We start from the raw sequence: 14,223 nt of genomic DNA on the forward strand, positions 1-14,223 counted from the left end.
TAGTGTGAGTGCTCAGTGTGTTAGCTTACTCAGTAGCATGGCTTTTCTTACGCTGATCCATTCAGCCACCCATCTGACAGCCCCTGTCCCTGTACTGTGTTGGAAGAAACCCATAGTGTAATGCTTATTTCACTGCTGGAAATCAGCAAGAACTTGTGCTTTTATTTTTGTTATTCCTGCTAACCAAAAGAAATGAGTATTTCATAAAGTTTTCTTCGATACATGTAGAATCTTGTCTATTTCCAATAGTAATAGCTAAAATGAAGTATTTTCTCAGTTAATGTATATGGTATTAAAACTATCACCATAGTTGCTGCCGTTTAAAAATCTTTCTAGTAGCATACTTAAAACTGAAGTATTGTGGTAGTGATGGTTCATGTGGAAAATGACGACTATGTTAAAACGTGAAAGGCTGAAGGCAGGGACCTGCCGGTAGGACTGCTGGCCGTTCATGTCCCTGCTCTTTATTTGCTGGCTCTATGACCTTGAGTAAGGTGCTTAACTTCCTTGCTCCTTAGTCTCATCACGTGTAAAATGGGGATGAGTGAAGTACCAGGTTGTATGTGTAAAGAACTTAAAATACTGCCTCCGTGTGATTAGTGCCATCACTAGTATTTCGGAGCTGGCTAATTTCCTTGATATATTTAGTAGGCACAGAAAAGCTGATAGGAAACAATGACCACTCTGACTATAGTATGTACTCTTATGTATTCTTTTTGTTTCTTCTTAGCCTTTCCTAAGCCCAAGTGGGAATGTACGTTGTTTGATTCTTATTCGGAGTCAATGCCAGCAAACCAACAACCCCGTGACTTGAATCGGATGGAGGTAAAAGATCTTCAGATGTTAATAAGTAGGGACATGTGTACAATAAAATCCATTAGCCTCTGTTCTTTACAAACTCTGGAAAATCTGCTTTCATAACATTTTCTCTTCATACTTAGTACTTGCTTTGAAGCTCAGCATTTCAAATCTGGATACCAGGCACATCTATAGTTATCTTTTTCCCACCCTTTCCCCCCTAAAACTAGATTTGGTGAAATAAGTAAAGTAGTCTCTTGATCTTCTAGAGGTGAAATTTGTGTATAGCCAAACTAAGCCAGAAAAATGTGAGCCAGGTTATTTACTTGAACCAAGCTTTAGTTCTGAAGTAAACATGGTAAAGTTGTATTTTAAGTAGCTGAGTATTAACCTGGTATAATGAATCAGAATAGTTTTGAGAGGAGGTTTGAGAACTAAATGTGAGGGCCCGAAATCACATTCAAAACTGCCTTTCCTCACAGGGTTTTTAGTTTTTGGACCAAATGAAGATTGATTTGGTTGATTCCCCAAGAGAAATTCCCATAATGCTGGGTCATAGATGCAGGGCTTAGCTGAGTGCTTAGTGGTCCTTAGGTGTGAAGTCTGCATCAGTACCTGGAGGTCATTATAGCTGTTGTTAATATCAGTACTATCATCATCATCATCACCGTTATGATTCCTGTGATGTCTACTTAAGATATCTGCTCTTCCCATCCTGCAAAAAATCTGGAAATGTTTAATAAATGGAGGTTTATTCACAGGCTCCTGTTACACTCCTCTAACCATTGCAAGATGATAGAAGTCAAGGCAGGATACAGGCAGTTTAAAAAAATGTCTTACAACTAACTGTGTGATTGTTTATTCTTTCCCATGAGGCTCTCATGCCTATAGCGTGTGTTGTGGATGCCATCCTCGGCTCCTCTCCGAGCCAATCATGCCTACTTCTGTAGTTCTCCCTCTTGTAACATCTCTCTTGGCCTCCCTGCTTCTCTTTCTTGGGCTTGCAGCCTCCATGTTACTTTCCTCAGCAGATTTCTATTCGTGGGAAAGAGAGAAAGTGATTTCAGGAGGAGTGATAGATGTGCATTTGAAGAGTTTTGGCGTTTTCAGTTTCTTTTTCTATAGAGTGCGTATGATGGTGAAGCAGATAAGATATTAGCCATTTTTCATAGCCCTCGGTAGACTCGGGTTGTTGACAGTGTCCAGAGAAGTTTGTCAGATCAGGACAGACATCTGTACAACTCTTAGGCAGTTGCCCTATTTTGTTCTGTTTGTTTGTTTCTTTATTTTGTTTTGTTTTGTTTTTGCTTTGGATCCCCTTGCTTGTGTAAAATTATGATGTTTTAGGTGTTTTATTAAAAATCTCATAATTCTTATTCTTTCTAGTTAAATGTTTTATTCCAACTTGCCATGATATCGATGGTCTTTGCCATTCCAACAGAGACAAATGATAGAAGTCACAGAAGTCACATCATTTTTTGGGGGGGAGAAATTAATTACTGACTCATGTGGCTTTCCCCCCATGTAGTCATTTATCATCTGTCTAAAAAGAAAGGAGCAAATATACAAGTGGCTATGAAGTCTGAAGATTGAACCAGCCGTGGAAGGCAAATATTAGGGGGAAAATGTTCCTAAAAGTTTCAGTACGCAAAACTTGAATTTGCTGCATGCTGACAACTATTTACATAGCATTTGCATTGTATTAGGTATTATAAGTAATCTAGAGATGATTTAAAGTATGTGGGAGGATGTGCATAGGTTATATGAAAATACTGCACCATTTTACACAAGCATCCATGGATTTTGGTGTCTATGGAAGATCGTGGAACCAATCCCCTGCAGATACTGAGGGACACCTGTACTTTAACTGACTCCTCTGGGAGTGTGGTGATGTGGGTTAAAAGCTACCTAGTCTTTGCTTTGACCCATTCAAACAAGAAAGCAAAAGAAAAACACACAAAACACTCTTTCCCAATAAAACTTATTTTTTGGGGTGTGGGGTATGTTTAGATAATGATATAATAAACACAATTCAGGGGCAAAGTAATGAGGTTAATTGATGGTTTGGACATTCAAAAAGTATAGATCAGATTTTAGTAGCTAATGATTATATATTTCATGTTTTTCTAAACTGTTTAATTCATTCTTCTTTGTACCAGTCTTTTAATCTCTCAGGAATGGATGCATGGAATTTAAATAGATCTTGGTACCAGCCCTATGAGGGATGACTCCGCGTAGGTGTTTGTTGTGAATGGAGCTGTAGCTGATTCAGGTCGTGAGAAGTTTCCTCAGAAGTACATCTTTGTCTAAAGACAGCAGGGCTGTTAATCATGTACTTATTTCCATTAAGAATTAAAGTTTGTAATTTCACCTATACTCCTCTTCAGCAGTGTTTCTTAGATTAGTAGATCTTTCTTTTGTAAACAGGCTTATTGAGATGTAATTCACATACCATACTCATCTAAAGTATGTAGTTCAGTGGTTTTTAGTATATTAACGGTTGTGGAACCATCACTATAGTCTAATTTTAGAACATCTTCACTCCAAAAAGAAAGCCTGTAGCCATTAACAGTCATTTACTATTCCCCTCTTCCCCTGGCTTCTAGTAATCACGAAGCTATTTCCTGTCTCTGAATTTACTTATTCTGGGCATTTCATATAAATAGAATCACATACTATGTGGTCTTTTATGACAGGCTTCTTTTACTTAGTATAATGTTTGTTTTTTTGTTCTTCTAGTTTTATTGAGATTCAGTTAACATATAGCACTGTATAAGTTTAAGGTGTTCAGCAAAGTGATTTGACTTATACACATCTTGAAGTGATTACTGTGATAAGTTTAGTGAACATGTATCGTTTCACATAGACACAACATTAAAGAATTAGAAAAAACTTTTTTTCCTTGTGATGAGAACTAACTTTGTATAATGTTTTAAAGTTCATTCAGTTTGTAGTAGGTGTCAGTGCTTCATTCCTTTTTATTGCTGAATAGCATTCCATTGTATTGATATACCACATTTTGTTTGTTCATTCTTCAGCTGATGGACATTTGGGTTGCTTCCACTTTTGGGCTGCTAGAAAAAAATGCTGCTGTGAATGTTCATGTGCAAGTGTTTGTGTAGACATATGTTTTCAGCTCTCTTGAGTATATACCTAGGAGTGGAATTGTTGCATCATATTGTAACTTGTGTTTAACTTTTTGAGAAACTATCAAACTACTTTCGAAAGTACCTGCACCATTTTACATTCCCCTACTAGCCATGTATGAGGGTTAACATCCTTGTTAACACTTGCTACTATCTGTCTTTTTGATTTTAGGCATCCTTGTGGGAGTGAAGTGGTATCTCATTGTGGTTTTGATTTGAATTTCCTAATGACAACTGATACTGAGCATCTTTTTACGTGCTTATTAGTCATTTGTATACCTTCTTTGGTGAAATATCTATTCAAATCCTTTGTTCATTTATAAACTAGGTTGTTTATTATTGAGTTGTAAGTGTTCTTTATGTATTCTGGATATAAATCCCTTATTAGATATGTAATTTGAGAGTATTTTCTCTTTGTTTTTTCCCTTCCTTGGGTAGTGTCCTTTGTAACACAAATGTTTTTGTATTTTGATGAAGTTTAATTTATCTACTTTTTTCTTTTGTTGCCTGTGCTTTTGATGTCATAGTGAAGAAACTATTGCCTAATACAGGATCATGAAGATATATTCCTGTGCTTTCTCCTAGGAGTTTTATAGTTCTAGGCCTTTCATTTAGGTCTGCGATCCATTTTGAGTTAATTTTTGTGTATGCTGTGAAGAAAAGGTCCAACTTCATTCTTTTGTATATGAATATTGAGTTGTTCCAGCATCATTTACTGAAAAAAAATTTTTCTCCTACTGAATTGTTTTGCACCCTTGTTGACAATTAGTTGACTGTAAATGTGAGAACTTATTTGTGGATTCTCAATTCTTTTCAACTGATCTACATGTCTGTCATTATGTGAGTGCTGTACTGCCTTGATTACTGTAACTTTTTGGTAAGTTTTGAATTTGGGAAGTGTGAATCCTTCAACTTTGTTCTTCTTTTTTAAGAACATTTTTGTTATTCTGGGCTCCTTGCATTTTTATATGAAATTTAGGACCAGCTGGTCAAATTCTGCAAAAATGCAAGGATTGCATCAAATATGTAGATGAATTTAGGGAGTATTACCATCTTACCAGTATTAAGTTTCCTGACCCATGAGCGTGGGATGTCTTTCCATTTATTTAGATTTTAAAAATTTCTTTCAATAGTGTTCTTTTGGATTTCTTTTTATTTATATTTTCTACTCCTAAATTATTTTATTCTGCTAAGGATCTGGTTTATAATCCAGGTAGGACAAGAAAATGAAAGAAAGGTACAGTTGAAGATACATTCTCTGTTCTAAATTACGTCTGGAGGCTTCATTGCAATGCCAAGAATGACTTGCCTGAGCATTGTTAAACCCTAGATCAGGTTACCACCAAGCAGTATTGTAACTCCATTCTTTCAAACAGTTTGAAAGCAGAGGTATTGCTTATCTCTCTTGGGCTGTTCAGATCCTGAGAGGTAAACCACTTAACCTTTTGGAGCACCAGATAGCTCCAGGAATTTACTCTACTTCTTTAAGTTTTAAAATTTATCTTTATTTGATTTTTTGAATATGTTTAAAATAAAAAGACTATCAAAAAGCAATAGTGACACCTCCTCTTAATCCGTATCCTCTACCTACCCAATAACCCTTCAATTTGTATATATCTTTCTGGAATTTGTTTATATATATATATATATATATATCAAACATGAATATGTATTAGCCTTTAATCTTATCAGAGGATAGAGTACATGTTAGTTGAGAGTTTATAAGCAATTATAGTTAGTAGATTTTAAACAGAATTTTAAACTAATCAATACCTGACCAATTTGGGTATTCATCTTACTAGTATAAGTGAAGACTTCTCCTATAAGTGAGTTAGCAGAAAATTTTGTTCTGCTCACCAGTAAAATTCTCTTATTTTATGGCCAGGAGGCTATTTGAATCAGGGTGAACACCCTGTGCATATCACATCCTGGTAAATACCCACATTATGGGGTCACTTGTCAGAACCTCTCTCTGCCTGTGAAAAAGTACTAGAACACAAGTTTGTTCTCCACTGAATGGGCAAATGCTACATGATACTCTGGATGTATCCCACACAGATTCAGATACAATGTGTGGTTTATACATATGCCTCAATCTCATACATTATTTTCCTCTGTGTATGTAAGTTTTCAATACAAATTAACTTACTCCTCACTAGAAACCTAAAAAAATAAAATAGTATTAAATGTCAGGGTTTATTGAAGACAGAAATATTGGCAAGATATATAGCTTTTAAAAACATTTTCATCATACACTGCACATCACTTAATTTCCATTCCAACCCATATAATTAACTTGCTTTTCTTTTCCAAGAAGCTGTCTGTTAAAGATATGGCTGACTTTCCTGCCCCTACCCAAGATGTGACCGGTGATGACAAACAAGGTATGAAAATGAGTTTTCTCCCTTTAGGGATATTTTATCTATATTTCTTAATCTACTTCTTTTAGAATGGCTGGCTTCTAGAGCATATGAGGACATTTTTCAGTAGATGAACGTATTTGGATGGATTAAGTAGTTCAAATTGTTGTCACAGAACTATAGTTCATAAGGTGGTAACAAGAGCTTGAGTGTCCAAAGCTCTTCACCTCATTGGCCCCTTGCTCACTGCTGACCCTCAGGCTACTCTGACACCTGACATTGGAATCTGGTTGTGCTAATTATGAAGTGACTGGAAACTGCAAGATTTGAGAGCATAACATCTTGTGTTGGCTGATGTGATCCCAGAACCTCAGTATAAATGCACGTTTTTACACAGGTCTAATCCTTGCGGAAGTTATCTTCTGGAGAGACTTTCTGTCCCTAGGCTTTATTTTCTGTGACTTTGTTGGTCTGGGGCTATGATGTGGAGCCCAGCAACAATTTGCCTATCTTACTGGGCGGGTGAGAGCAGTGCAGCACAGTATCCATGTTATGGCCACCACAGGGCACAGAGATGAGGTGGCCTGGGAATTTCTAGAAGAGCAGGAGGAGGCTCCCCCCCCCTCCACGCCCATATACAATGCTTTATAATCTATCAGGTCCCTCCTCATACACCGTATTAATGGAGGCTGGTATGTTTTATCACCTAAAATTTAGAGATGAGTAAACTCAAGTTCAGGAGAATGAAACATTTGCATAGTAAGGAAAAGAGCAGAGGTAAGAATCAAGATATTCTAAATCTCAAGCCAGTGTTCCTTCTGTTATCTGATATTGATTCACTACCCATTAATGAAAGGCTTTTCTGAAGGGACTGAAAGTCGGTGAGGCTATTTCAGTTTTTATTGTCGAGGCCTGCCATAGATGCAACTTTGGGAGTTAAACATGAAAAATACATTTCCCATTAGGAAACAATAATTAAATGCTCTCTATTTAAATATTTGCATAGGAGAGACAGGCAGAACTGGACATTGTCTGTAGCAGCAAGTACTCTGATCAGTCTCTTTAATAGTGGGTCTTACTTACCCTTGACTACCCATTTAAATAACCTGGCAAGCTCTAAAAATACTAAAGCCTGACTCACTCCCAGAGAGATCCTGTTGTCTTTGGTATGGATGCAAGGAATGAAAGGGTGTATTTGATACTTCCTGGTAATATTCCTCCTAGCCACTAGAGGCACTCTCTCTGGAACATTGAAAACATCGCTTTGTTCTCTGTAGGAGAACCTGTTATCATACTTTAGGAGGTTTTTATTGTTTTAGTAGGTGCTATAGCAACTTAGAGGTTTGTAACACTGTTTTTGTAAGTGTTGACTAGGAATTCTTTGTTTTAATGTAATGTGCCTCAGAAGTAAAATTTTATAGTTTTTTTTTTCTTTTTTCTTTCTCTCTCTTGTTCTTTAAAAACAAAACACTGTTAGCTTTGACAAGTGCTACAGATGAAGCCTTACCGAAGGACATTTCTGAGGATTCAGGTAGGAGAAAACTGATTTAATATATTTTTATGTAATTATTTCCAATATAAAAACACCCATAGTCTCAGTGAGAAGACTGATTCACCTGTGAATATGTTTCTCTCCAAATATTTGTCTTGTGTTTTACTGTAAGGCAACCTTTTGGTTTCTTTTTTATCCCTTCCTTCTTTTTACGTATGAGAAGAGGGTGATTTCTTCTCAAGTTCTGAATTTACATTTCACCAAAAGTATCTCTCAGTTTAAATTTAGGGTCTCATTGTTACTAAGTGTAAAACTAAGAAGGTTTGGAGTTGGGAAGATTTCAACAAGCCATTGTGGTTTCTGGGTAAGGAGCTGATGGGGTAGATCACCAGGAGCTCCCAGGTGCAGTGTTCCATTTCCAAAGTAAAGATCTCAAATATTTTTGTTATACTTCACCACCAGGGAGGCAAGTCAGTGTGCTTATACATGGAATGGATTCCAAGGAGAAAAATAAAAGTTGTGTTTGCCCAGGTTTTTGGAGAATCAGAACGTCTGTGAACTGTGGAGATGGCTGGACCTGTGTCCTCAGCTTCGTTGACGGAGTCATCATTGAACCAAAATGGACCTGGTTCAAAACAAGCTGGCTAGGGATGGCATTACTGTTTGGTGCTCTGGTTGTGAGAACATGAAAGGAGTTGCTGCATTTTCTTTTATTGTTCTTTCTCTTTATATTTAATAAGTAAATCATGTTTGTTTTGGTTAACTAGCTATCATCCAGGTTTCCTTTGTTTAAAGTTGAAATAAAGGTGTCAATATAACATTGGGGCATATGCTATATAGTACAATATTTCCCAAACACCAGGTTCATTAAAGGTTTAAAAGAGAGTGGTAGAGGTAGAGGAATGAGTTAGGGGAGAGGGAGTGAAGAAGGGAGAGAGAAGGAGGGGGAGGGAGAGGCAGAGGGAGTGAGAATGAATATGAATGAGAATATATGATTGATTTCAGTGATGAGGCCTAAGAACCTGTATTTTTAGGCACCCCTCCCTCCAGGTGATTCTGATGTGCAGCCTATTTTGGGAACCACTACCTCTAGAAAGCGATGTTAAGAAATAGAAAATTAAGAATATAGATCAACTACGACTCCAAGAGTGGTAGGAGTTCTCAGGCCTAGTTTTGGCTTTTGGAACTGATTCGGGTTCCTTCATCATAGGAGAAATGCTTTATTTGTGTGGGACAAACATCTGAGATCAGTTCTTTCCAACTCTAATTCTGGAGCTAAAGTGGATGCGTCCTAGTGTTTGTAAAGTTTGTGTTATTTTACTAGTTACTTAAATTTGGAGAGTTAAATTGTGCTTCTCCAACAGCCTTTGAGGCTAATAATGCTTCCTATTTTTTCCATGAGCATTACATGTTCTCGAGAATGAGCTTTAGAAGTCATTTTGAACATTCCTTCATTGAATAGGGCGCGGCGTCACCAGCCAGAACCTATCAGGGTGTGCTGCAGTATGTGAAGTCTATCTGACTTAGTTTCCATTCTGCCTGGCAGCATGCTGGGTGGTTTGTGTTTCATTCTTCCCTCTGTTCTTTTTTCTAGAGTGGATTTGAGGGAATCCCTCATTGGAAAATGTATTTAATATCCCCTTTACTGGGGAGTGTTTGCATTCCTAGCAGGAGACTCTAGAATTTTGAGGTAGTGGTTTCTAATTCTGATGGCTGTCCAGGCCATGTGGACAGTTCACCTCAGTTGAGTTGCTGCCTTCTGGAGAGTTAAACTTGAGGCTCGCCCTCTTCTCCTGTTTCTGTTTTCCGGAAAGATGGCATGCCTGGAGTGTTCTAGGAAGTTGTCACTCTTCTTCCCCTTCCCCTGCTCAACGAGAAGCTATGATCCGCCTGTTGGCTTCTGCCTGGATTCCAACACAACATGTCCTTGCCATTTTTGCAGATACTCGCATGCCCCAAGTGCTGAGTCTGACTCTCAGGGGCTTGGAGGCTAATGGAAGACTAAACTAGAACAGTTTTCTCCAGCTTTTTCGCATCTGAAACCTGTGGAGACTTACTGAGCCCTGCCTGGGATCTTGTTTTGCTGGCGAAGGAGGAGCATCTCCCAGTGGTGCTCTTCCTTCTGCACTGGGTAGTGGTGGTGATGATGATAGTGGTGGTGATGCAGAGGATGCGGTGGGTTGCAGGTGGGGTGGGACTGTGTCATCAGGGATTGGAGGTACTCCTTGTTACGTATTTTTCTCATATGCCCGTACCCCTTTCATTGCTGAAACAGTATATATTAGTGGAATCAAATGGATTTCTTAGCTAACGTCACATTCCAGCCTAATTCAACAGGGCACACAGCACGGTGGCAATTGTTTTCTGTATGGCTCAAGGTCTCACAGATGGCGTCAGGCCTGTTCACCCTCCCACCATCGTCTTCGGATGGCTGTGCTGATTCTCCAGTTGCCCCACTGCCAGCGGCCACCTGCGGTCTGGCGGGGTAGAGCAGTTCTCTCCTTCCACTGCCCCGCTCCAACCTGCACCTCCTTTGCTGTCCTAGAGACCAGATTTATAAACTCGAAAAGTTAGGAGTACTGTTCAGCAGTAATATTTTGCAATTGTAAAAAACATGGTTTTTTAAAGGACCTTCACCACCTTTTCTCTCTGTGTGAGAAAGGAGCCGCATTTTTCTCTTCATTCTGTAGGTGAGGAAACTGAGTTTCAGAGAGGTAACAGCTAGTTAGGGTCATGGCCAGGAGGAGCCCCTAGGCCTCAGGACTCCTGGCCTGGTCTCCATTGCTCAGCCACACCCCTCACCCCATCTGTCTGTCTATCTCTCACTAGCAGGGTTCACCCCTCTTTCCACACCCACTCCCACCCCAGCAAGAAGACAAAGATAATGGCAGTGAACAGAGGAATTAACGGTCACCACGGTCTGGTTCGGGGAATAGTCTTTTAACATGGCCAAGACTTCTCCTGCCCTCGTATTTCTGGAAGGCAGTGGGGCCTGAGAGAGAAGCTGGACCTGGCTGCGGGCGGCCTGCTCAGAGGGCAGCCCTCAGCCCTGTGGTGAGTTCGGTCCTACCGTCCGCCCAGCCCCGGGGCAGCCTGCTGGGCTGGGGGAGAGGCTCTCCAGGGCCGCTCTCCTCACCGCCTGGGCTCTGCAGGAGGGGCAGGTGCCAATGCACAGGATGGGCGAGGCCGGGCTCATGCTGCACTCCTCGGGCTTCCCGTGCTTCCCAGGACTCTGATGGCCTTTCAGCGGTTTGAGGTTGGAAGCTGCCTGTGTTCTCATCACAAGAAGCCAGAATGCTTCGGTTGGGAGAAGTGCCTTTCTTGTGCCACTGACCATAGCTAAGGGAGTATGTGTTGCTGGCTTGCTTTGTGCCTTGTTAGCATTTCAGCCCCCCATTCTGCCCTGCTTTCTACCCCCAGGAGTTTAATGCTCATCATCAATCCAGCATGCTTCATACCGAGGAGGGGTTTTGTCTTTGGAGTAATGTAAAAGAGGATGGGGTAATGCAGCGAGACATTTTCTTTCTGGAAAAAATTGTGCAAACAATATACAAACTATTTTCTTCTTGTTCCTAGTTAGTAGCAGGGTTTTTTTTTTTAATGAATTTTTGTGACATTTTATGATGAAAAAGTTGCAGTGTTTGCAAAACCTTAGCATAGCCAGTGGTTTCTAAAGTTGTTTTCATAGAGGATTGAAAACATAAAAAGAGGATTAATGTTTTTGTAAATATTTCCCATTACTCCCAACAACGATGATGGGAAAGCAGGCTCCATGCATGTCGGTAGTGAACAAGCTAGTTTATGATTTAAATTGGAGTAGGAAAAGTTGTACGGTTGACAAAATGTTTTAATGATTTAACTCCATAATATTCTCTGTACGATTTGGTCACAGAAATGTGGGACATAAGAATATTTTCTTATGGGAAAAGCTGCGTAGCTCGTGTCAACTTAATTGTGGGAGCTTTGATTTCTTGTGGTCGTGCTTTTCTGGTAATGTATTTTAAGAAAATCTTAAAATATGTAGCCCAATAGATTTCTTGGTAGCCTTTAGGGGAGACTGGTTCAAAACCTATTACTGGGCTCTTACGATAGACCAAGAAACCTTCATGTCTGAGCCCATTATATAAATAACCTCTTGAGAGGGTTGTCTTTTTAGGCTGGAATTTCTTTATTAATCAACTTAGATTTGAGATTGGCCTCTTAGCTAGTGCTCTGACAAAAGGAAAACTGTATTGTTTTTTCTTTCCTATTGATTGTGCCTTTAGCTTTAGAAATAAAATTACAGAATCATGAAAACGTGGAAGCAGTCAAGTTCTCCACAAAGATGCCTGTACCTCAGATTTAGCCACTGATGTGTTCTGTACTAGCTCACGTGCTGCTTATACACCTGTTTAACTGCAGCCATGAAACCCAAACAAACAACAACTAATCTTTGTTTCAGCCACTCCTAAGGATTCCAACAGTCTCAAAGCAAGACCAAGATCCAGGTACTATTTGTTTAATTTCTGCTTTAATGCCCTTTGTGCCCTGTCCCTGACCAGAAATAAACCTTCCAACCCAAAGCCCAACCCACAATCCCCTTTTCCCTTAGACTTGAAGCTCTGAGTGAGTGCTTGCATCCCTAGGGGCCTGGCTGGAGCCTGCAGCACAGCGCAGTGTGGGGAGACTAGTTTCTGTGTTTCTTTGTGCGGGAAGATGGGGCTGCTGCTCTCTGGTCACGTGACGTGAAGAAGTGGCTGTATGATAGGAGCTACCTGTTGTGGGCTGATAATGAATAGGGGGAAGCAGCTTTGAAAAGAAGGAAATATGGACAAAAGATACCTAACATTGACATTTCCTACCGTGACAAGGTGACCGCCAAAAAGTAAGAAGTCTGGGTGGTGAAATCTAGAGTAGGGAAGGAAAATGCTTTGGCGATTTCAGTGAGGCCCAGAGCTTCAGGTAAGCAGTGCTTATGTCTGTTGCATCCTCTTAGAGCCTCTTCTCAGCTTCACAGTTTTTAAATCAGTAGAGACTAGTTGAAGAGCGACAGCTAGTAAGGCAGTGCTGTGGTTGACATCAGACGGCAGGCAGGAGGAGCGAGGAGAAATACAGAAACACTAATGGACCTACTAGAACCTGAAAGAAGGGAATGGAATTGGGACCACTCTTCACCAGTAGACTGCGGTGGAAGACAGGACGCTGCGTGTGCTTTCTAAGTTTTGCCTTAGCTCTTAGTGAATTTTTTCCTTTTTTGGCTACTAGATGCATTCCTGAGAAAGTGAATTTACACCTGACCATATTTTATATGCTTGAAATACTGCCATTTAAGGAAATCTCGTCTCCTTGTAAATCACAGAGTTACCCCCTTAGTTTATCTTCTATGTCTGGATTCTCCAGATTGGAGTTTTGTTTCCTTGTTTATAGAAGGTTCAGCTATATATGTTCATATTTAAAGAAAATAATAGATACAGTACCAATTCGTACCAATTCATTTTGTTACCAAAAAAAGGTATAGTCATTATTTCTCTCTATGGCCACCATGTTTACTCATCCTGTTTTTAAAGGATGAATGGGTCTTTTACAAATTAGTCTGTACTGGCTTTAGAAAGTAGGAATAGTAACATTTATCTGCCCTCGTAGTAGGAAAATCCTTTTCTGAACAGCAGAAATCTGCTCATGTGTACTATGTTAACTGTAAATTGAACCTCACAGTTTTTCCTTCTACTGACTTTCCTTCCCAAAGCAAGTGAAATGACAAAATCTCAGTCACTTATTCTATTATTAATATCTCTGGCTAAATTTTATATGTTATTCTCTTGGTCTAATTTGGATGTTTTTATTTTCACTCTTCCTTACTGGGCCTTTACCAAGACCAATAAAATTGAATTATTTTTATCTTCCTTTTTAGAATAATAAAGCATTGTGGAAATGGAAGAGAAAGAGGGAAAATCACCCTTCTGATACTATTATATTCATCATTTTGTTGATTCCCTGCATTTATATTTTAATTGGTTGCAGTCATAGTTTTATAGTATTACTTATTTGATACTCATTTAACTTTCCATATGAAAATGTAAATACACAGGTTATATATGGAAATAAAATGGAATAAGATGTGGTATGAGATAGTGTACTCAACTGTATGTGTGTATATATACACACACCACAGGATCACATGCACATGATTTATACACACGTTATTATTTTTCCTTTTTGAGTGAAAAATGTCACTAAAGCTATATCTAGCATAGAAAGTTCTTTTTATTTCTAGCTAGGGTCTCTCATTTCCTTTTTAAATCAAGAGTTCGCATTTGAAACCTCCGTTGTCCTTTTCTGTCAGTTCCCTTTTATTCTGCTTGAAAGTACCAGAGCCCTCTTCCTGCTAGCGCCTGCATGCCTTTGCCTTGCCTGTCTTGCCAGTTATGCTACAGGGACCACCCCAGAG

At 39.3% G+C, this 14,223-nt stretch overlaps 1 protein-coding gene across 8 annotated transcripts in view; it reads left to right on the plus strand.

Annotated features, from left to right (window-relative positions):
* Window positions 1–14,223, plus strand: part of REPS2 (RALBP1 associated Eps domain containing 2) — a 264,518-nt gene that overhangs the window by 161,034 nt on the left and 89,261 nt on the right. For 4 of the 8 annotated variants that reach the window (XM_045516337.2, XM_010954543.3, XM_074358793.1 and 1 more), the window contains 4 exons: window positions 731–825; window positions 6,259–6,328; window positions 7,782–7,835; window positions 12,238–12,283. In XM_045516337.2, the coding sequence (XP_045372293.1) occupies window positions 731–825; window positions 6,259–6,328; window positions 7,782–7,835; window positions 12,238–12,283 (265 nt within the window). The remainder of the gene's footprint in view (window positions 1–730; window positions 826–6,258; window positions 6,329–7,781; window positions 7,836–12,237; window positions 12,284–14,223) is intronic. The other 4 variants (XM_074358795.1, XM_074358796.1, XM_074358794.1 and 1 more) reach the window with 3 other exon arrangements.

This window comes from Camelus bactrianus, chromosome X (assembly GCF_048773025.1).
Source record: "Camelus bactrianus isolate YW-2024 breed Bactrian camel chromosome X, ASM4877302v1, whole genome shotgun sequence".
NCBI classification, from domain to species: Eukaryota; Metazoa; Chordata; class Mammalia; order Artiodactyla; family Camelidae; genus Camelus; species Camelus bactrianus.